Source organism: Coptis chinensis, chromosome 5, assembly GCF_015680905.1.
Source record: "Coptis chinensis isolate HL-2020 chromosome 5, ASM1568090v1, whole genome shotgun sequence".
NCBI lineage: Eukaryota > Viridiplantae > Streptophyta > Magnoliopsida > Ranunculales > Ranunculaceae > Coptis > Coptis chinensis.
The window spans coordinates 98,303,799-98,326,170 of NC_141460.1; the positions used below are offsets into that span (position 1 = coordinate 98,303,799).

General features: G+C 35.8%; 2 protein-coding genes and 1 pseudogene across 4 annotated transcripts; all 3 read right to left on the minus strand.

The window, feature by feature from the left end:
• Positions 1-8,609: 8,609 nt before the first annotated feature.
• Positions 8,610-14,574, minus strand: LOC147500798 (uncharacterized). The gene is made up of 5 exons (XM_086562380.1): positions 14,340-14,574; positions 13,383-13,515; positions 13,016-13,115; positions 11,234-11,527; positions 8,610-11,072 (listed from the first exon to the last, which is right to left on the minus strand). Exon 5 carries the CDS (start codon positions 10,825-10,827, stop codon positions 9,124-9,126), a length of 1,704 nt encoding a protein of 567 aa, XP_086418506.1. The 5' UTR covers positions 10,828-11,072; positions 11,234-11,527; positions 13,016-13,115; positions 13,383-13,515; positions 14,340-14,574; the 3' UTR covers positions 8,610-9,123.
• A 1,491-nt stretch (positions 14,575-16,065) lies between these two features.
• LOC147500799 (1-aminocyclopropane-1-carboxylate oxidase homolog 3-like) lies at positions 16,066-17,702 on the minus strand. 2 transcript variants are annotated; one of them, XM_086562389.1, is made up of 3 exons: positions 17,067-17,701; positions 16,657-16,766; positions 16,066-16,581 (listed from the first exon to the last, which is right to left on the minus strand). In XM_086562389.1, the coding sequence occupies exons 1-3, from the start codon at positions 17,597-17,599 to the stop codon at positions 16,556-16,558; spliced, it is 669 nt and encodes a 222-aa protein (XP_086418515.1). In that variant the 5' UTR covers positions 17,600-17,701; the 3' UTR covers positions 16,066-16,555. The 2 variants fall into 2 exon arrangements, with proteins under 2 accessions (XP_086418515.1, XP_086418514.1); XM_086562388.1 differs by having other exon boundaries at positions 16,066-16,766; positions 17,067-17,702.
• A 1,106-nt stretch (positions 17,703-18,808) lies between these two features.
• On the minus strand, positions 18,809-20,687 carry LOC147500800 (putative serine/threonine-protein kinase WNK6 pseudogene; annotated as a pseudogene). The gene has a single exon (XR_015196520.1). The product of XR_015196520.1 is annotated as a putative serine/threonine-protein kinase WNK6 pseudogene (transcript).
• Positions 20,688-22,372: the final 1,685 nt, after the last annotated feature.

A 22,372-nucleotide genomic window follows, 5' to 3' on the forward strand; every position in this document is an offset into this window, starting at 1 on the left:
TGAGTGTGGGGTCGAGGTTAGCCCCTACATAGACAAACTTAGGATCATCATCTGTTCCTAAGTTCAATTTCTGCCTTTCTTCTGCTGGGACTGTGGCATGTGGTGGGTGAACGTCCTGTGGGGGACTGTTCTCTGTAATTGCTTTGTCACTCTGATGAGTAATGGGAGTTGCGGCAGGAACCGGAGCGTCTTCTATGGGTACAACAACAGGGTCAGAGATGACTTCTGTGGTCATAACAACAGAGGCTGGAGTACTTGTCTGAAGCTGTATTGATTGTATGTGATTTGGAGGGGCGACCTCTGGGGTTTGAACAAGTGGAGTACGAACTGCAGGAGCGACCTCTGGGATCCTGATGAGTGGATTTGTAACTGCTTTAGCGACCTTTGGGGTCTGGGTAGATGGATAAACCTTCTTGTTGGAGCCCCCAGCGCTCTGAGTTGGTGTGTTGCCTCTGACTTCATGACTAAGTCTCTTGCCATGGTGTAACTGGTGGGCTCGTGTCTTATGCTAACAGGGGGTTCCGCTGAGAGGATTTGATTACAATGATAGGCCTCGAGTTGGTTGCTGCGAAGCTCCATCATGCCCCTGGGGCTTGGAAAGCGAAGGACTTGATGTAGTGTAGACGGTACGGCCTGCATTTGATGAATCCAATGCCGTCCTAGGATAGCATTGTAGGACGACTTGATGTCTAAGACGAAAGCAACGCGTATTGAAGGCGACTTTGTCCTCTCTTGATCCCATTTGGCGGGAGTATAATATCACCGATTGGGTCGGCTCTGGAGCCATTGAACCCATAAAGAGGAGCAATAGGATCTATGAAGACTGACTTGGGGAAGTTCATCTCCTGGACCGTGTGGTAGAACAAAATGTCACATGAGCTACCAGGGTCGATCAGAACACGCTTAACTGTCCAATCACTGATCTTGACGTGGACTACAAGCGCATCGTTGTGGGGGAGACAAACTTTGTTGAGGTCTGTTGCTGTGAAAATGATGTCTCCGGTCTTTGCGTGTTGAACCCGGGGTCGGTCTTTGCTGTGAGGAGAAATGGTAAACTTCTTGAAGGGCACCCACGCGCCTTCTTTTTTCTCTAGACAAACTAACTGAGTCGTCAGGGAAAGTGATTATATGAATAGTTCTTTCATTGTTGCGATCTGATGAGTGCAGGCGGCGCTCGGGACGAGAACGGTCTCTGGGATGTCCTCTGCTGTGAGATTGAGTTTGATCGTTGTGGCGATCAAGGCGGGGTGGATTTCGGCTGCGCAGCCTGCGAGCCATCAGTTTATGGCGCAGATCGCCATCAGGTATGTTGGTGTACTGCTTGATGTGTCCAGCTTCGATGGGATCTTGAAGGTAATGTTTTAGCCCCCAGCATGCATCGGTCTCATGACATTTTGCTTGGTGAAAGGCACAGTATGGCTTGTCATATCGATCTGCTGGTTGCCACACCTCAGGTCGGTAGTATGCAGCTCGCTTGATCTTTTCCAGTATGTAACTGGGAGATCGTGTGAGGACCGCGAACTCACGATCATTGTTCATCCGGTTTCCTGGCTTCCACTCGTGCTGTTGTGGCTACTATCGATGCCTCTTTTTGGAAGCTGAGGGGTCATCGGAGATTGCTACGACCTTTTCTTCTTCTGGTAGGCCTTGGCACCTCAGCCCCTCTTGTAGCTTAATGTACTTGTCCACACGAGCGTATAGCTCGGACAGCGTTTCGGGGTTTTCCTTCATCAACGATTTGGCAAGTGCAGTGTTGCGCACGCGACAGGCGTTAGAGAATGCCAAGGTGGAAAATGATTCTTTCAGGCCAGCTTCTATGCATAGTAGTTTTGCTTTGAATCGGCCCAGAAACTCCCGAATGGTTTCATCTTCGACCCGGTGAGAGCTGGAACAACGAATCAAGATCAGCTTTTTTACGTCGGTGAGTTGTTCGAAAGTCTTTATTGAGTCAGACTCAAGTGAAAAGAACCAATCGAGTGCGCCATCTTTGAGACTGGCGGGAAATAGACGACAGTGAAGGTGGTCATACTCAGGTGCGCTGTAGAGTGCCAAGCTTTGTATGTAGGCGGCTACATCTTTGCCGAAATATCTTGTTGCCATCATACATTGGAAAGCGTGGCTGTATGAAATCGGGAGGAGAAGCTCTGCTTAGTACTTCGGCAGTAAACGGAGACGTGCGGTATGTTTTTAGCATTTTTTGGACAATTTGGGTGGGGTCTTTCTTGATAGCACTTTGGTCGATCCGTTGTGACAGCTCGTTAATCTGTTGATTAACTTCATTGATGTCGTCCTCTGGTAGGAGAGGAGGTGAAGTTTGAGTGTCAACTTGTGTGCGCAGCTGAACGTTCTCCTGCCTGAGCAGGGTGATTTGTTCGTTCATCGTTCTTAGATGACCAGCTAAACTTTGGATTTGAGCTTCGAGGCTTGCCATGCTTCGTGGGCTTGAGACTTTTGGTTTATGGAGTTTGGATTTGTTAGGTGGTTTCTCAAGAAATCGAGACCACAGACGACGCCAATGTAAATGTGCGTTTTAGTATTTCCTTTACATACAAAGGGAGGGGGAGAACGGTTTATATTATGGTTGAGACCGAGTTTGTCGAGGAGCGAACTGCCTACGTATCTTCTCTAGATTCTGGGGGGAGAGAATAATCAGGTCTGGCGTAGTTCATATGGAGAGTATTTGTAGGTGATCCAAGTGTATCCTCACCTGACATGTGTAAAGGACAGCACAGATGTAGGGTCAAGATTGTGGAGGCGTGTGAGAACTGTGTTTATAGGTCTGCTGTAATGATGGGGATTAGTAGCCTGGCTTAGTAGCTTGCGGCAGTGGTCAGTAGCTGGCGGCAGTGATTTGTGCATGTGCATCTCTGTTCATGATTGCTTCTAGAAGGTAAACTGAGTCATGTTATAGCATGATTCGCGTGCTGATGCGAACTGTGCTGGAGCGTTCTCTTAGCTTGTAGACGCGATCTGGTTCCACATGTCGGTGTGGTATTTCCATCATGTTGAGTACGCGCCTGATATTCTTGAAGAAGGATATCACTCCCTTACAATACCCTTGCAGGGTTCATAACAATATCTCCCACTAGCTTTCGAACCCGTCCTACGAACGGGTGTCGTTATATTAAATTATTCTAAAAAATATTAGCAACTATTCATAGCTATGAGATATGAAAATTATATTAATCACTTGTTTAAATTTTTTGCACCACTCTCTATCAAACGAAAGCCCCAAATCTTGGTAAAACCCATCAATTTATTTTGGTTGTTATGTTTAATAATAGAAATTTGATTGAAATTTTGTGAGAATGCTCAATGTGGCGAAAATGATATTGAAGCTACTTAAATAGCAAGACATTCTCAATCATAATAAAATAATTATAATAAGTACTACTTAAAATGCAAAACTATACTTGTCGAGATATTATATTCTCCCTATATATAATACAACTATATTTCGAGGTTAGTTCAATACATTTGCATCAAGTTTCTAATTTTGCGTTAATTATTCTTTGAGGCTAGTTCAATGTATGTAGTTGGATCTAGTTTCCGATTTTTCATTAATTATTTTTTGAGGTTAATTCAATGTAGTTGTATCAATTTTTTTATTTCCCGTTAAGTATTATTTGAGGTTAGTTTAGTGCAGTTGCACCAAGTTTACGATTTTCCGTTAGTTATTCATTAAAATTAATTGGTCACGGTTCCATCTAGTTTTCAATGTTTAGTTAATGACTCTTTGAGATTAGTTAATTGCATTTGCATTAAGGTTCCAATTTTCCGTTAATTACTCTTTGAGGTTAGTTTAATACATCTGCATCCAGTTTCTGATTTCCCGTTAATTACTTTTCGAAGTTAGTTTACATCTAGTTTCCAATCAATTTCCGGTTATTTATGTTTTGAGGGTAGTTCGATGTAGTTACATCCGGTTTTCGATTTCTAGTTAAATATTCTTTAAGGTTATTTTAATGCATTTGCATTCAGTTTCTGATTTTCCATTAAATATTCATCAAGGATATTGCATCCAATTTCTGATTTCCCGGCCTGTTAGTTAATATATGATTTTAGTTTAATGCAGTTACATCCAGTTTTCTATTTTCCGTTAATTATTCTTTGAGGTTAGTTCAATGCAGTTGCATCCAATTTATGATTTTCCATTAATTATTTTTTGAGGTTAGTTTAATGCATTTGCAGCAAGTTTTCGATTTCCCGTTAATTATTTTTTGAGGTTTGTTCAATGCAGTTGCATCAAATTTATGATTTCCCGTTAATTATTCATTGATGTTAGTTCAGTGCATTTGCATCCATTTTTTTTATGTTTCTATATTCGTTAATTAGTCTTTAGATTAGTTCATTATATTTGCATACAACTTTCGATTTTTCATTTATAACTCTTTAAGGTTAATTCAATACATCTGCATCTAGTTTATGATTTATGATTATTTATGTTTTGAGATTTTAATTAGTTCGATGCAATTTCATCCAATTTCTGATTTCCCGTTAACTATTCTTTGAGTTTATTTTAATGTATTTGCATGTAGTTTCTGATTTCCCATCAATTATTCTATGAGGTTAGTTCAATGCAGTTGCATTTGGTTTTTGATTTCCTGTTAATTATATTTTGAGGTTAGTTCAATGCATTTACATCCAGTTTCTGATTCATCGTTAATTATTATTTGAGGTTTGTTTGATGTATTTTTGCATATCGTTTCCGATTTACTGTTAAATATTTTTCAAGTATTTGCATCCAATTTCTAATTTCCCATTAGTTATTCTCTGACGTTAGTTTAATGCAGTTGCATCCAGTTTCCGATTTCTAATTAATTACTTTTTTAGTTTAGTTTATTGCATTTGCATAAAGTTTTTAATTTCCCGTTAATTACTCTTTGAGCTCAGTTCAATGTATTTGAATCCAGTTTTCGATTTCCTTTTAATTATCCAATGTGGTGTGTAATACCAACTTTCTACTTATCCATATGTAGTGTCCTTGCAAACATGACATAAAAATAAATTATGCTTGATTTACTATATTGGATCATCAAACATTATCCAGTTTCCGATTTTCCGTTAATTATTCTTTAAATTATATACTTGACTCACTATGTGGGATCTTCAAAGATTATCTACGAACGGGTCCTGTCATATTAATTATTCTGAAAAATATATTCAACTATATATGCATAACTATTATATCTGAGATATTATATTGCTCACTCATCCAAATTTCTTATAATATGAAAACCTCAATGTTACTCTCTATTAAAAAAAATAACTTCGCCATTGATAAAACCCTTCAACTTCATTTGTTGTTTAATAATAGAAGTTTGATTGAAGTTTTATGAAATTGTCTAATAAGATAAAGTTCATATTGAAGCTACTTGAATAGCAAGGTGTTCCCAATTATATGAAAAAAGATTAGATAAACACCGTTTTAAATGCAAAACTATATTTATCGAGACATTCCCACAACATATAACACAACTATATTTTGAGGTTAGTTCAATGCATTTGCATCCAATTTCTGATTTTCTATTATTTATTTTTTGTGGTTAGTTCAATGCAGTTGCATCCAGTTTTCGATTTCTTGTTAATTATTCTTTGCTGTAATTTAATGCATTTGCATCCAATTTCCAATTTACTGCTAATTATTCTTCGAGCTCAATTAAATGCATTTGCATCTAGTTTCCGATTTTTCGTTAATCATTTTTTTAGATTAGTTTAATACATTTGCATCCGGCCAGTTTCCGATTTCTCGTTTATTATTCAATGAGGTTGTATTTGTATCTAGTTTCTGATTTTCCGTTAATTATTGTTTGAGGTTAGTTCAATGAATTTGCATCCAATTTCTGATTTTCCGTTAATTATTTCTTGAGGTTAGTTCAATGCATTTGCATCAAATTTATTTTTTGAAATTAGTTTAGTGTAGTTGCATCCAGTTTCCGATTTTCCGTTAATTATTTGTAAAGATTAGTTTCACGCATTTGCATCATTTTCTAATTTATAGTTATTTTTTTAGGTTAGTTCAATACAGTTGCATCCAGTTTCCGATTTCCCGGTAATTTAATCTCTGAGGGTTAGTTCAATGCATTTGCATCCAGTTTCCGATTTTCCGATAATTATTTGTTGGTATTAGTTTGATATATGTGCATTCAAGTTTTGATTTCCCGATATTTTTTCTTTGAGGTTAGTTTAATGCAGTTGTATCAATATTCTAATTGTTCATTAATTAATTTTTAAGATTAGTTTAATGCTTGCATGTGCATCCAATTTTCGATTTCCCGTTAAATATTATTTGAGGTTAGTTCGATGTATTTGCATCTAGTTTTATGTTTCTCATTAATTGTTCTTTGACGTTAGTTTCATGCAGTATTATATATATTTGAAAATATTTGTTATTATTGGGGGGTTTTTTTTTTTTTTGCTATTATATATTTTGTGATGTTATTTTTTGTATAATTTAATTTTCCATATGTAATTTGTTTTGGTTTGGTTTGGTATATAATTTATTTAAACCCAGCGTCTACTTTAATTAAATCAATAGTTATATAAATTATTTAAGTCAACGCCCGTTTTAACTGAATCTCGTTATTTGGCTAAAATTGGAAATTATAAAATTCATAAATTTAATTAGAATATGTCGTAATTATTGTGGCCTGTGATTTCTGAAATCCTTAACTATGACTAAATTTTACACCTCAAATTGATTCAACTTTATTTGTTAGACCCATATATATAGTACATACAATACAATTTTATTTGTTTTTGGTGTACACTATTACTTATTTTATGATTAGTTTACTTTTTTTTTGTCTTTTTCCCAGTCACATATGTGGTTAACAAATGCATAAAGTAAATGTTCAAGTAACTCAATTCATTTTTTTCATTTGTTATTTCGTAGTTTTATTATCATTTTCTAGAAAGAAACTTTGTTATATTAAACTTCACCTGAGATTAGTGTGGAAACTATTCTTTATGGCGTAAGGGTTTTAGGAAAATCGTTTTTGGTTGAAAATATTATTTTTTGCAATTTAGTTATTTTTTTTAGGTTAGTTCAATGCAGTTGCATCCAATTTCTGATTTCCCGGTAATTTAATCTCTGGAGGGTTAGTTCAATGCATTTGCATCCAGTTTCCGATTTCCTGACAATTATTTGTTGGTGTTAGTTTGATGTATTTGCATCCAAGTTTTGATTTTCCGTTAATTATTTTTTGAGGTTAGTTTAATGCAGTTGTATCAATATTCTAATTGTCCATTAATTAATTTTTAAGATTAGTTTATTAGTTTAATGTTTGCATGTGCATCCAATTTCCGATTTCATGTTAAATATTATTTGAGGTTAATTCAATGCATTTGCATCTAGTTTTCTGTTTCTCGTTAATTGTTTTTTGACGTTAGTTTCATGCAGTATTATATATATTTGAAAATATTTGTTATTATTGGGTTTTTTTTTTTCCAATTGCTATTATATATTTTGTGATGTTATTTTTTATATAATTTAATTTTCCACATGTAATTTGTTTTGTTTTGGTTTGGTTTGGTATATAATTTATTTAAGCCCAACGTCTATTTTAACTAAATCAATAGTTATATAATTTATTTAAGCCAACGTTCGTTTTAACTGAATCTCGTTATTCTGCTAAAATTGGAAATTATAAAATTCATAAATTTAATTAGAATATATCGTAATTATTGTGGCATGTGGTTTTTGAAATCCTTAACTATGACTAAATTTTACACCTCAAATTGATTCAACTTTATTTGTTATGCCCATATATATATTGCATACAATACAATTTTATTTGTTTTTGGTGTACACTATTACTTATTTTCTGATTAGTTTTTTTTTTCCTCATTTTTTCCAGTTACATGTGTGGTTAACAAATGCATAAAGTAAATGTTCAAGCAATTCAATTCATTTTTTCCTTTGTTCTTTCATTGTTTCATTATCATTTTTTAGAAAGAAACTTTGTTATGTTAAACTTTGTCTGAGATTAGTGTGGAAACTATTCTTTGTAGTGTAAGAATTTTAGGAAAATCGTTTTTGGTTGAAAATATTATTTTTTGCAATTTAGTTTTTTTTTTTTTTTTTTTTTTTTTTTTTTTTCCGTAATTAGCTATATGTTTTAGAAAAAGTTGGGCATTCTGTGAAACTCTAGATGAGATTGTTTATTTATTTATATCATACTTTTTTTATAATTAGTAATAGAGTTTAGAAAAAATTGGAGTCTCTAGAGTGCTCCAAAAAATAAATTGGTGAGGGTATAACTATAATATATATCTAAAGATTTGGATTTTTTTTTTCCATAATTAGTATTAGAGTTTAGAAAAAGTTGGAGACTCTGAAATCCTTGAAAAATAGAACCAAGAGAGTATAACTATAATATATATCTAAGGATAAACATATTTTTCATCTTTTCGGCTTATAACATTTTTTTTTTTTTGTTTTTTTAGGAGAATGGGGTTACGATCAGTGTGAAGAATATGGAAATTGTAGTATTTCACTAATAGAAAGAGAATACAATAAAGAGGGAAACAAAATCAAATGGTCTTATTCAGCAACATATCAAAGAGAAGATCAAAGATGTTATCTCCAACAAAAACTAGACCTTGCATCAAAAAAAAAAAAACAAAAACTAGACCAAAACAAATGAGTAGGAAACAACACTGGGCATCTTCAATTAAAAAAGAGATACATATATAAGCATTAACCTCTAATATTTTCCTTTTTCTTCAAACTTCAGAAAAAGTTTGACCAATGGCTTGAATTTCATGACCGACATCTTCATTCAAAGCCACAGGTGCAACCGTAGTAGCAGCAGCTTCACTTTCCCCAATGGTGTTTGGTATCAAGCTTGTGATATTACTCCCAGCTGGAAATGACAATCTCATATGAGATTCAAGAGATTCTAATTTGCAAATCATTCCCAAACTGAATCTTACCCGTTCTTCGTATTCTTCGATGGGGCTCTCAACAATATGATTGAATATGGCATCTGGGAGTTGAGGAAGAAACACACGCAACATGCCAACAAATATTCGTTGTATGTTATGGTATAGTTCCTCATTTGTTGCATAAGTTCCACGGTGGATGAAGTCAACAAATTCACTTACATCATCCCTCACAAATTATGGGACGGACTCGGAGAAGAGCAGACCAATGAAAATTATATAAATGATTGAAAAACAACAAAGAAATGCACATGGAAATGATGCAATTGCACAGGCATATTTCACGCACTGCTTCGTACTGCTTACACAAGAATCTGATTCATAAATCACAGCACGTGGAACCATTTTATCCATAATGATCTGAACTTTCTCGAGAATCTCCTTAGGAAACCCGAACTTCCATGAGACTTTTGCATACATGGATCTTATTGTATGTTTGTCGCTTCCCAGATTTCTTTTGCTGTCAATGAAATGAATGATTTCAAAGGCTTCATCAAATGCCCTGGTTAGAGATACATTTAAAGAACTTGGTGTAGAGAGTTTGGCTATTTCCACAAGCAACAACATGTGAAGAGAAGACAATTGATTCCCTGCATTATTTAAAGCAGCCACAAGATCTTCTTGCCATGGAGGAACCTCAGATAACATCTTAAGGAGTTCAGGGCAACCATTTTTATTCCTCTTCATCCATCGTTCCATGTCTTCCACAACTTTCGTCAATACCTGTTCTTCTACTTCCATTTTACGTGCTTCAAGTAAAATTTTGAATTCCGTAGTGGATGTTTCATTTGCTTCTTTGGATGTGCACCATTCTAACCGAATGGGGGTCAAAATTATTGTAACCGCAATGGAAGAAAAACTAACTACCACGAACTCAATATAGCAAAGTGGAAGGTAAATCACATATCTTATGCTCATTGCCAACCATTTCGGGGCATTTAACCAAGAGAACAAATGTAGAAATTGCAGATAAGAATGTGGATCATACCCTAATCCTTCAAAATCAAATAGTGTCTTGGAAACCAACGATAGCGATCTAAATCCAATGGCTACCGTAACAACGACAATAGTTAGAACTTGGACCACCACCATCAACCACATTGACCAGCGATAATCAGAAACTCCTTCACAAAACTTCAAATCCTTAAAAATAAGGGATCGGAGCACAGCTTGCACTAGAACCACTGAAGAAATTGTGCCAATCATTGATGCATTATTCAAAAATAGGTGTTTACACAATAAGAACTGTGGGTTGGTGGTAAAACTATGTATATAACAAATTTCCAGGCGTTGCAACATACTATTCTCACCCTCTTTCATGAGATCTTTATTTTTGTTGGCATAAGAGCTCTTAAAACCATTCACGTCAATAACAAAAAACCAAAACCTTATCAGCAGAAACAACATGGAGCCCAAAATAATGAAATGTTCTACAAAGAAAGAGAAAATCACACCAGTGGTCATTTGTATAACAATATTGACCAGAACAGTAATAACAAAGATGCTCAACGCTGTAACGTTTGCGTAGGATTCGAACTCTCCATTACTTCCAAGAGATGGCATCATAAATACCATTGTTATGCATATAAAAACAGTGCCACTGAGCTTGGACAGTTGGTCCTGAGCACTTGGCATTGGAGTAGTAAGATCGACAGGAATTTTTGTAGCAATTGATAACAGAGTTAATGTAACTGAGTTAAGTGAAAAGAATCGACATGGAAACCAGAATTTCTTGTGAAGAATTCCAGAGAACACATCACACATGATAAGTATTAAACATACCAAATTTGCTACTGCAACATATAAGCCAATCCAAGAGACTGGAGAGGAATAGTTGTCCACGTTCACCATAGTTCCATTAACGCAGAAATTATTAACCATTTTTACTGATCTGAAATTTGTTCAATACTTCGCTTGGGAATTAATCCTTGTTGTTTGTTAGTTTCAGTAGATGTAGCTTTCATCATTTGGGATCCTTGCTACTTTTACTTTATTCTTCTGGGTAATGAAATGATGCTTCCTCTTCCCTCAAGGCACCCTACAACGTGGGTGCGTGGGCAAGCTTGCTATTTTTCTTTTGCTTTGAGAATCTCCTTTATCACTTAATAAGCATCCTTCTACAATACCTATACGAAAGAGCAACATTTCTGTTATATTTTATGCACTAACATCTCTTTTTCCGAAGAAGCAAAGGAACTGGTCCATTTGATGGAAACAAATTAAATGAACTGAAGGATGATAGTGACTATCACCGTGTCATTATTGTTAACTAAAGCTCAAAATTTACCTAGCTAATGAGATGAGGAGAGGGGCTACTGATGCTTCCACGTTCAATATTCTGTTCAAAGGATGCCGAGCTGAGATTATCAAGCCAATATCCTGATGGCACCCCCTGAGCGAGCATGTTTATTGCTACTCAAAACGATATTATGTGAAAATTCATAAAATGTTAAGCAGGTTTTTAAAGGATTACCCATGGATCCGCTCATCCATACTGGTCTCCTGAAAAACCAAGTCTTGGATGTGAAAATAGTCGCTCTGTCATATTTGAAACCAAGACTATTCTTCCTAGACTTGCAAACTGTCATATTTGAGGATAAATGATTGATAAGTGTGTTGCTACTTGCTAACCATACATGATACATATACGCCTTCGACAACAACTATCTATTAATTTATTCTTGGTCGTTGAAGTCTTGTGATTTTGACAACCAAGAGAGCGATGAGTATGACTAATGTTTCTCAAGATAAATGACTAATATTTGCATGGGAGATTCAATTCACCACATTGATCGTAAGGTGCAGATGCAACTTGTTAGTAGCTCTGCCCCCTTCTGGCTGATTGATGGTCGTGGGTGCCTAGCCCAGCGCATTGGACTGATTTTCAACACGCCACTACTCCACTAGACCACTAGTGTAGTAGTGTCTAGTGTAGTTATTCTGGACTTCTGGTCATATGCAAAAATTTCCTCAAAATGGTTAAGAAATCCATTACCTGAAGATTGGAACTGATGAAATCTGTAAAGATATTGCAAAATTCTGAGCAATTCGATTTTTTGTGTTATGATTAGATGATGCAAAACCAACTTTTATATTAAAGTTGCAGTCAAATAGCAACTAATAAAACACCAAAGTCCCTACCAAGTTTGGTATGCCCATACTTCACCACCACAATATTGGCAAATCAAATAGCAAAACCACATTTTGTTTGTACTTTTATGTAAAATTTTCGCACTCAAACAAACACCAAACATATCATCAAAGTCAACTAACTTTCCAATTCCGTCTTGAACCCTGACCACATTAGGGTTTCCCCCACATATATAGTTTTGTGTTACTATATATAACAGAAAATCTACACGTGTCCTCACATCACAATAATAGTAATAATAATAATATATATATACTAGCCATTTTGCCCGGCCATGCCGGGATTGTTACATTTACAGTAAATACCTTCGCATCTTAGTCAGAAATCTCATTGATACAAATAAATATACATGTCAGTGGATACAAATATATGTCTTGAAGTTATGCAATGTTTGAACTCCTATAATAGTAACATAATTAAGCTTATTGCGGGCTGAATGAAGTGGCACATGTTAGGTATATCTCATTCTATGTTAATCTGACCTTGAGAATATTTAATAAGCCTATTGTATTACCATGACTACTCTATTAATGCTGAAAATCTAAAGAACCGTCTGTGTAGTTTAGTGTAGCTCGATATTATAGTGCACCAATATTGTACCCATTCAAATGCAAGCACACAGGTTAAATATAATAACAACATAATTTATTAAAATTATTGTATGGTAACAATAATAAAATGCATCAGCAATTAGCAATGATAAATCATGTCTGCACCATTACATATTCATAGTTATGTTTCAGTCTTTGCCTTCAGATTTTTCTTTAGAGTGGTATCATTGTATGCACCATCTCAATACTTGACATTCAATCTATTAGGACCTGCAATGCTATCGTTATCTCTTAATAAACAACCATGCAATAATTATAACTTAGAAATCAGGCTTAGGAAATGTCCCTTTCTAGCACTTGATCGTACCATTTAAGAAGCGCAATTTATAAGCTAAGCACGTACTGTAACATAAATCCATAGCTTCCCACAACTACTTTGCTAATCTGACTCCAAGTTCAATAGCTTGCTACATTCATGCACCAACCACAACAAAAGAGTAGGAGGTTGAGTACCAACTATTGGCTTTAAGACATGAATTGAATCATCACTCCAAAGCAAGCTAAGAAATCAACTTGTATACATTGATAGAGAAGAAATTTAATATATGAAGCATATTCTAAATTTTATCAAGCTAGGTTAAAATTTCAGCATGATCGAATGAACATGAATTTTTTTAACCATCATATAAAATTAATAAGCAAATTAAGACGATTCAAAGATGTTAGAGACTTACTGTTTCTTTGAATGTGTTAGGATGATGGTGCTCTCTTTTGTATGTGAAGATCAACGTTGTTGCTTTATCTCAAGCTCTTTCAATTTGTTTACGGGCTTGACAATTCTACACACTTATGCACATGTAATACCCCCTAAAATCAAAATAACTGACATAGTCAACGTCATATACATTAAAAAAAGAAAAAGAAAAGAAAGATTGATCTCAGCTCCATCCAAAATATTAAGACTTTATGTATGTATACCTCAATAACTTTCAAAATCTTGCCTATATGAACCTACCCTATATCTTCATACATTACATTTGAAACCATTGTCTCTCATTGTACAACTTAGTAGTTAGATCTTGATTCAAAAGAAAAAAATATGGACTTATTTATCACCTGTTGTGTCCTTTTATTAACAGTCTTAACCCTGGTACTAATACCGAAAAATCAAAATAACTACGGTTGATTTTCAAATTACAGTTGATTTTCAAATTACAATAGTATATCAAAACCAAGAGTTATTGCTCCATCAAAAGAAGGTTACTAATTTTATTGAACCATCATCAAGTGCTCTTCCATTGAGCTAAGGATCCATTTCAAGATACATCAGTATAGTGTGCAAGACAACAATGCTACTAAAAAAATATAAACATAGGGCTTAATTTACGACAAACGTAACATAGAAACCAAAATAGATATAAATAATACCAAAAGCAAATATAAAGCCATGCATTTAGTTCATTTAATTTTAAGTGCGGAGAAGGAAAATTCCTTTAGGCTGCAAGAAATACTCTAGATATCCATATGGTATTCAAGCATTCATATATAAGTACTTAAACTATTATGTGCGGCACATGTACTAAAAACAAATAAAGAAAAGTAAAAAAATAGACAACATTTCATATTCAAACGGACTTTACTGCATTCCTCAAGATTCATGCTACTGTTAAGCCATGAGTTTGTTGTATCACCTGTTCGGGTTTAAACGAATATAAGTCATCACCTGTTCTTCACCACGACGACCACTTTTAGAATTAAGAAAAACAACCATTGGAGCTTGAGCAGTTCTTCTTCGATCTCTTGCCCTTTTTAGAATTCGGATATAGATGTGAGGCCATCACTATTTTTTGAGAGAGAATGTGTGGTTGGGGTGTTTAAGCAGATTGGGGTTTTGTTTATTTATTGGGTTGTTAATTACTTTGTGTTTTTTTTTTGTGTGTTTACAGTGAAGGCGAAAAGTTTCTTTTAAGAATCAATTTGTGCGCTTTTAATGTTCCGTAGTTATATCACTTAATCAAAATTGTAATTGGTGTAATTAGTTTGTTCTTAATATATGTATCTCGAGAACATCTAAACAATCTCGAGAACATCCTGCATCCAATGAAATTCGGGGCAAGGATCAATTTATAATAAATCAAAATATCTTGTCCCTTTCTTAATTAATTTTGTGTCCTTACTTAAAAATATTGCTGACGTGGCCTCCTGAAATCGCAGATGAGCATTTTCGCCCACTGTGTAATAATGGATTTAGATTACAATACATTCACAATCAGCACTACAATCACGTACGTGAATTGATTAGGGGACGACTACACCACATGGTCCAGCACAAAAAATCCATCCGAAGTCGGCTGTGATTGGCTGATATAGAGAGAGAAAACAGGAGAGAGGAGATAGAGAGAGAGTTTGACTTGTTATTTTATTTCTGCCAACCAATCACAGTCGACTTCGGACACATTTTTTGTGCTGGGCCATGCGTTTTAGTTCTATCCAATTGATTAACCCAATAGTCAACGGGTCGACACATCTGAAATCGATCAGTACGCATGCCAGTTGATCAGGTCTTAATTTCTGTTTTTATAAATAACGTACAACTGTTTCCACCCTACACAAGAAATTTGAAGAAAAGAGGCCGGGCAAATCCAACGTAACTAGCTGCAAGAGTGAATTAGTTGTTTCCGCGTATGAAAGGATTGAATCATTCACACACTGAAACTAAAACTAATTTTGAGTCCTGTGAAATATTTCGAATTGACTGTCACCTGTTGCAGATGTAACATGGAAATGATGTGGGATTTAAGGCCATCCATGTAAAAGAGGAAGATTGTTGTATCGAAATCAACGACAAACTTGCAGTGCCTTCATTCTTACTGTTGAGAAACATAGACTCAGTATAACAATTACGGATGGCAGGTGAACTGGACAAGTGTGGCATATCACCGTTTTGCATATTACCGTTTTCTGATGTGTTGTATCTATGTCAAAAGTATTTCAAGCTCTACCCCACCTTTTTCCCAAGTGAGTGGATGCAAAACGGTTACACTAGCGTAGGCTTAAAATGTCTTATATTTCAAACTGGGAGAAACAAGTCAAATAACGGAACTGAATGGATGGTCTCAAGGATGTTCTTTTACTCGTACGAAGAAATTTAGGAGTTTTGAGAGGTACCATTTCATAGGTGTTGCCGCCTTGTACTTGTACTTGTACCATTAGAAGGATTCGTCAGAATCCAGATGTTGGCATTTTGCAGGATTCAAACCGTTTGGTAGCACTAGACTACTTAACTTTCAAAGTGAGTTTGGTGCAAAATGCCCGACTGCTCCCACTGTTTATATTTTAGTGCCAAATAATCTTGAGAAGAAAAACTTGCAGGATTCTAAAACTGTGACCATGCATCGAGTTAAAAGGAAGCAGCACTAATACAAAAATGGTGTGATTAAATAACAAATAATCTGAGACAGTTACAAAACATCTTACTTAGCCTAGAGGTATATTATTTGATTTCACACAGACGAAATTGGACCTCTCAAGAAATACAAGTTCAGGATTAAAACTTAAACAAGATGGTTTTGACTCTCTTTGTTTAAGATAGAAATGACTCCTGATTGAACCGAACCATGCAACGATCTCAAGACCAGGTTTCCACATGGTACTTACCAGCCTTTTCCAGTGCTCTCAGCCACCTAACAGCTGAATCCTTAGGAACCACACCTTCTTTTGCAACTATTTTTTCAATGCACGACATAACATCTGTAGGCATTTTGGTTGAAGACCCTGCAATATATACAGCGGCCCCAGAGCTTAACAAACTCCAAATCCGTTGGCTTTCTTCCTCCATCTTATGCTGAACATAAAGCTTCTTTGGCTGGTCTCTCGAGAAAGCAACAAAGAAGCCTCCTTTTCATGTTCAGCAGTCGCAAAAAACCTCATAACCTGAAGATGAGCTCGTCTTGTTATTAAGGAAGTTGAAAAACAAAAGCACAGGGACTAAGAGACATGCTTCATTACAGTTCATTTGCTTCAGATGATCGGCTTTGAGCCCAATAGCCTCTGATAATAACTCAAACATAGCGTCTCCTAAAGTAGTGACATGCTTTGCATACTCAATGGTTATGTCTCTGTGAACAGAACAAAATAAATCATCAGTGGGGATTGTTTGGGATGCAGGATGAGATCAAAACATGACTATGCTTAGTATCATATTACTAATATGAAAAAAATTATACTAAGCCAATCTAATTCAGAATCTACAATCAGGAGATAAGGTTGCGCAAGATTGTGTATGCTAGCCTTCCTTGAATTCGCCCCAGTTGGATTATACTTTTTCAAATGAAGGCAATGCTATCTAACTGTGAATTCCAGAGAAGATAAATTAAACTTGCTATTCACTATTGGAGTAACCAAAATCGAAACCATACCTGCAAGCATCCGGTAATTCATTAGGATCCAGTGGAGCAGGGGTAAAAATCTCGACAGTAAAGGTGTCCCTCCAATTAGCAGCTTTAGATGTATAAAGATCGAAGTTACTATTAAACCTCACTCTTTTCTTTCGATCACGACTATAAAACTGTTTCCTTACCTCATCATCGTGTTCATTAAATTTTATCACCCCTTTAATCATCTCATCCAACACACTTAATGGCACCCAGTGATTCACAACTTGAAAAAATCCCCACTTCTCTGATGCAACTTTTATCTCATCGACCACTTTTTTACGATCTCCTTGAAGGTCTATCAACGGAATGTGGAAGCGGGTCGGATTGGAATCTGAGTTCTGCTTAAGTTCATTTGCAGGTATCATGAACATCTTCGGAATATTTGCTAGGCCAGAGTCAACTAGTCCTTTGACACCAGCTTTTGTTTCATCAAATGCTTTGAGTTCTTCAACTCTGTTGTAATCTGACTCACTTGATATGCTAGATGGAACAGCTGCTTCTTTGGTGATCACCATTTTTCTCTTTAATTTTCAATGTGTATAAAGATTTCTATGTAATTGAGAGTCTATTAAAACTAACATTTGGTACTTGTTTATTATGAAAACAATTAAGTCAACATTCAATAATGGTGCATTAGGTAGGCTGTAATGCATTCGTTGTTTAACACTTTAACCTTAAATTAAATCTGTAGACATCAGCTTAAATTTAGGATCATAGTAGTGTGGAGTGTGGACTGTAGACTCTACAGTGTAGAGCAGTGAGATTCTCATGATTCTCTGATGCATGTCTAATCTCATCAATTACTTTCTGATGTTCTCCTTGAAGGTCTATGATTGGAACTCTGAAGTAGGACACATTGGAATCTGCCTTCAACTGATTGAGCTCATTTGGAGGTCTGACGAATATTGTTGGAACTTTCAATATGCCAGATTCAACTAGTCCTTTAACACCAGCTTTTGTTTCATCAAAGGCTTTGAGCTCTTCAGCTCTGTTATAACCTGACTCTGTTGTGTTAGAGTTGATGGCCTCCATTTTCTATTTTTCTTATTTGTGTGCATGCTGAAGAGTGAGTTTGCTAAGAACCTACTTATAGTATTTGAATTAATTTGAATATTACCTATTAAAACCATTGAAATTTCACAGTTTGGGAGGGAGGTGTTTCTAAATTGAGCACATAGGAGATCACAAATTGCCTACTCGATGGTGGAGAGGGAGTTCCTGAAAACCTGGCTATCATAATGTAGAGATTAGTTGCTAACAGATACTTCAGCCAATTTTTATTATTTCATTTTCTTTCTCCCACTAAAACAATGTCCCAAAGGATGTTTGGGCTGTTGTTGTATTGTTGTATGTAACGCAATCTTGCATCTTAATGCACAATTCTACTGGTTTGACATTGAGTTCTATTGATATTGCATTTAACTCGTGACAACCACCACTTGGGTCATTGGGAGCGTTATGGATGGTGAGTCAAGATGGTGCTCATTGTGATTTTGAGAGATCCTTGACAGTCCATCTATTGCCTACAAATATCAGGATTCACTGTTGCATGTTTTTTCGGAACTATTATGCCCCTGACAATTAAGATATTGTGTTCTACTAAAGTTGAACACTTGCACGAAATCAATCAAATCATATTTGTGTTATGGTCTCCTAAGTGTGTTAGTTGTGCATGTTTAATGGTGGAATGTTAAAATGCTAGCAAATTAACAAGAACACACAGATTTACGTGGAAAAACCCTGAGACCAGGGGAAAAAACCACGGAGCCACACCGAATCCACTATGCTCAAAGGCAAAAACGAAGCAACAATACAACAAGGGATTCCACCTGCTTTTAGTCTCTATACAAATAGAGTTACAACATGTGAGTGCAAAGAGTTCAATCCATGAAACGCGCTTATTCAATTACCACTTCCATCTTGGAGCGGAGCTGCGTCAAATCTTCTAAACTTGCACTATCTTTTCGGTGACAATCTTTGCTTTGCTTCCATGACAGCTTGATGCCTCTTCACTGATATTTCCTTCAGTGCTTGCTGTTATTGCAATTCAATTTGCTCCACTTCATTTCTATACTCTTCATCATCACTGTGGTCATATATAAGCACATAACAGAAGAAGCATGTCTGGATCAAATCTGCTTAACTTGCTATTTTATTTGTGACAATCTTCTTCTTTGCTTCCATTATAGCCTGATGCCTCTTCACTGATAGTTCCTTCAATGCTTGCTGATATTGCAATTCAATTTGCTCCACTTCCTTTCTATACTCTTCATTATCACTTTGGTCATCCATAACAGAGGAAGCGCCGCTGGCCATGTTAATATCTGTGTCCATTTTAACTCCATCAAGGGCACCTCCACTATATTTCATAGGTCCTGTAACATTAGATACAGATGTGCTGAGAGAAAACTTCTGACTGTTTCCGTTTGTCGACATATCAGAACATTTAGCTTCAGTCGTAACAGTTGACTTTTGAGACTCAGTATCAGCATGAGAGATCTCACCAAGCTTCAAACGCTCAAGAACTCTGTATGTTGGTCCTTTAGAAACATAGGCTGCTTTATTCTGAACATCAGAAAATCCTTCAACTTGCAGGAAAGGGTCCTTTAGAAGCTCCTTTGCTGGCAATCTCTGATTTGCCGGGAGTAAACACTTCTCTATAAAAGCTTTCACTTCTGGATCCTCCACCTTACCGAGCGACTTAGGCATAACTCCTGTTATAACCTTCTTAAATATCTGGCACGGAATTTCGCACTCGTTGTAAGGCTGTTCAAAAGTCACCATTTCTAACAAGCACATTCCAAAAGAGTATATATCCGCCAATTCATCATAGTCCCCTTCATACACTTCGGGCGCAATATATGCAGGAGTTCCTACAAAAGTATGTTTATGTTGATTGGCCTGTTCCATAACAACTGCCAATCCTAGATCACCGATTTTGACTTCTCCATGATTACCATTAATAAAGATATTATCACACTTGATATCCCTATGTATAATGGGTGGGCTATGACTATGAAGATACTTCAACCCCAATAAAATCTGTATTGCCCATGACTTCACGGCTTTCAGATTAAACCTTTTGTGTTTCTTTCCATACTGTCTCAAACTACCAGATGTAAACAACTCCGTGATGATATTTATAGTCTTGTTCTTATCATCTACCCAAGAATTGTAAAACTTGATTATATTATTGTGTTTCAATGACTTCAAGAGACGTACCTCATTATGAAGCCTCTCTAAATCTTCTGGCGAACACAAAACTTGATCGATCTTAACTTGACTCCAAGCAACTTCAATTCCATTAACTTCATCAAAACCCTTGTAAACTATCTTGGAAGCGCCTGCACCAAGAACTTCTTTGAAACGGAGGTATCGACGAGTGGGATCAGTTTCCACAACGTCAGGATCGGGTGGCTCTGAAACATCACAACATTCTTCTTCACACAAACTCATTCTTCTTCTTCTCTCAAATTAGCTTTCTTGCAATGACTCAAAAATATTGAAAAGTTCAACAAATTGTGAACCTATTTATAACCCTCTGGTAGGAACAGGGGCGGCTCAAGGCCATTGCGGGCTCTAAGCAAAACTCGAATTGGGGGCCTTTTACAATTAATACCAATAAAAATTGTTTACAACTTATTGCTTTATATATTTACATTATTTCATCATATGAATGCAAACCCTCATCCTTTATCCGGGCTTGGGACCGGCAATGTATTATCAAAATACTTTGGCAGACTTTAAAGTTTTTTGTTTTGTTTTGTTTTGTTTTGTTTTTTTTAACACGAAGAAATTATTACACTTCACAAACTTCAATTAAATTTCATTTTTCTTACTTTTTGAGCTGCAAAATCACTAATTAAGTCTTTGTATTCAAGTTTTTCTAGAAAATCTCTTTCTATAGATAATGTAGCTAATCCACTCAATCTTAGTTAGGTATCAATTTTATCTCATCGTCCGGGGTCATAAATATCTTGAACTAAAGAGTTGAATTGTTCATTGAGGTTCTCATCAATACTAGCAAGCTGCAAGTCTACTGTTGAGTTATCATTTCTTTCATTTGTTTGATTTTCTTCAATGTCTTGAACAAAATTTACATTAGGATCATTATCAGTTTGTTCCATATTTTCATTATTATCCACTTCTATTAGTTGGTCAGGTTGTTCATTTGCTAAATTGTCGCTTGAACTAACCGATTCACTTTGTTTATAGTTTTTTATAAATTTAAATATAGCTCCTCCTTGAAATTCAATCGCCTCATCTGCTTTTCTCTTTTCTTGACGTTTTTTATTATCGGATTTATACTTTCGGTTCATATCGAAATGTAAAATAATATGCAAGCAGCAAGCAATAAGTCCTCACATATAGTCACATAACATACCAAAATAAAAAATAAAATAAAAACAATCACCGTGAGATGAAGCTTTATTGATATCCGAAGTCACGTTGGAATTTCGAAAAAGTAGACAATCCACGAGACCACGACAACCACTTTGACTAAACAACTAGTCCAATTATATATGTTAAAACCACTATCCATTGTCCACAAAAAGAAAATAATGAGTTTGAGTGTAATTATAAAATGATCTAATTAGAATTTAGATGATAACAAATTAACAATTAAAGTAAAAAAAGACCCCAACCTTTTTTTTTCCTTTCTTGAATAGTCTTCTCACAAGTCACAAACTTTAAACTTTAATAAATTGCTTAACAAAGAATTGCAAATAGAAAGACAGAGAAGAAGAAAAATATAGAGAGTCAGAGAGAATGAGGGAGTGATGAAGAATGTTGATTAGTTATGGATGCGTGTATTTTTTTGTTTGAGAAGGCGTGGGAAAGTGGGAAACGGTGGAGAAGGCTGAAGGCGAGAGAAACAAAGGGTTTGTTTCTCTGCATACCGTTTTTTTCTCTAGTTTCCATAAAAACAGAAAAATGAAAATGCGATAGTGGGACAGACTGCAATTTGGAAAATATTAGGGCCCTTTGACTCAAGGGCCCTAGGGCGGTCACTGATTTTGCTCTATGGATGAGCCGCCCCGGTAGGAACGATCTCTTTTGTGATTATGAAACTTGATTTTCACGCAATTGTCCAGAAAAAAAAAAAACAAACGGGCCCATATAACAATACGCGGCTGGTAAAAGAATACGGGCCCAGAGACACAATTTGACTTAGGGGTGATAAAAGGGACGGGTCGGGCCTGGCTAGCCCGCCCCTCAAACTATAAACACTCTCGTGATTGAGGGCCGGGTCAGTCCGCCCTATTTTGTATTGAGGGCCGGGTCGA

Bases quoted from the DNA above. Each gene is read 5' to 3' on its own strand.
- LOC147500799 (XM_086562388.1), bottom strand. From the start codon at position 17,599: ATGGTGATCACCAAAGAAGCAGCTGTTCCATCTAGCATATCAAGTGAG. The intron at 16,767-17,066 runs GTATGGTTTCGA...TTCTGTTCACAG, and splicing joins GAATTACCGGATGCTTGCAG to AGACATAACCATTGAGTATG.
- LOC147500798 (XM_086562380.1), bottom strand. From the start codon at position 10,827: ATGGTTAATAATTTCTGCGTTAATGGAACTATGGTGAACGTGGACAAC.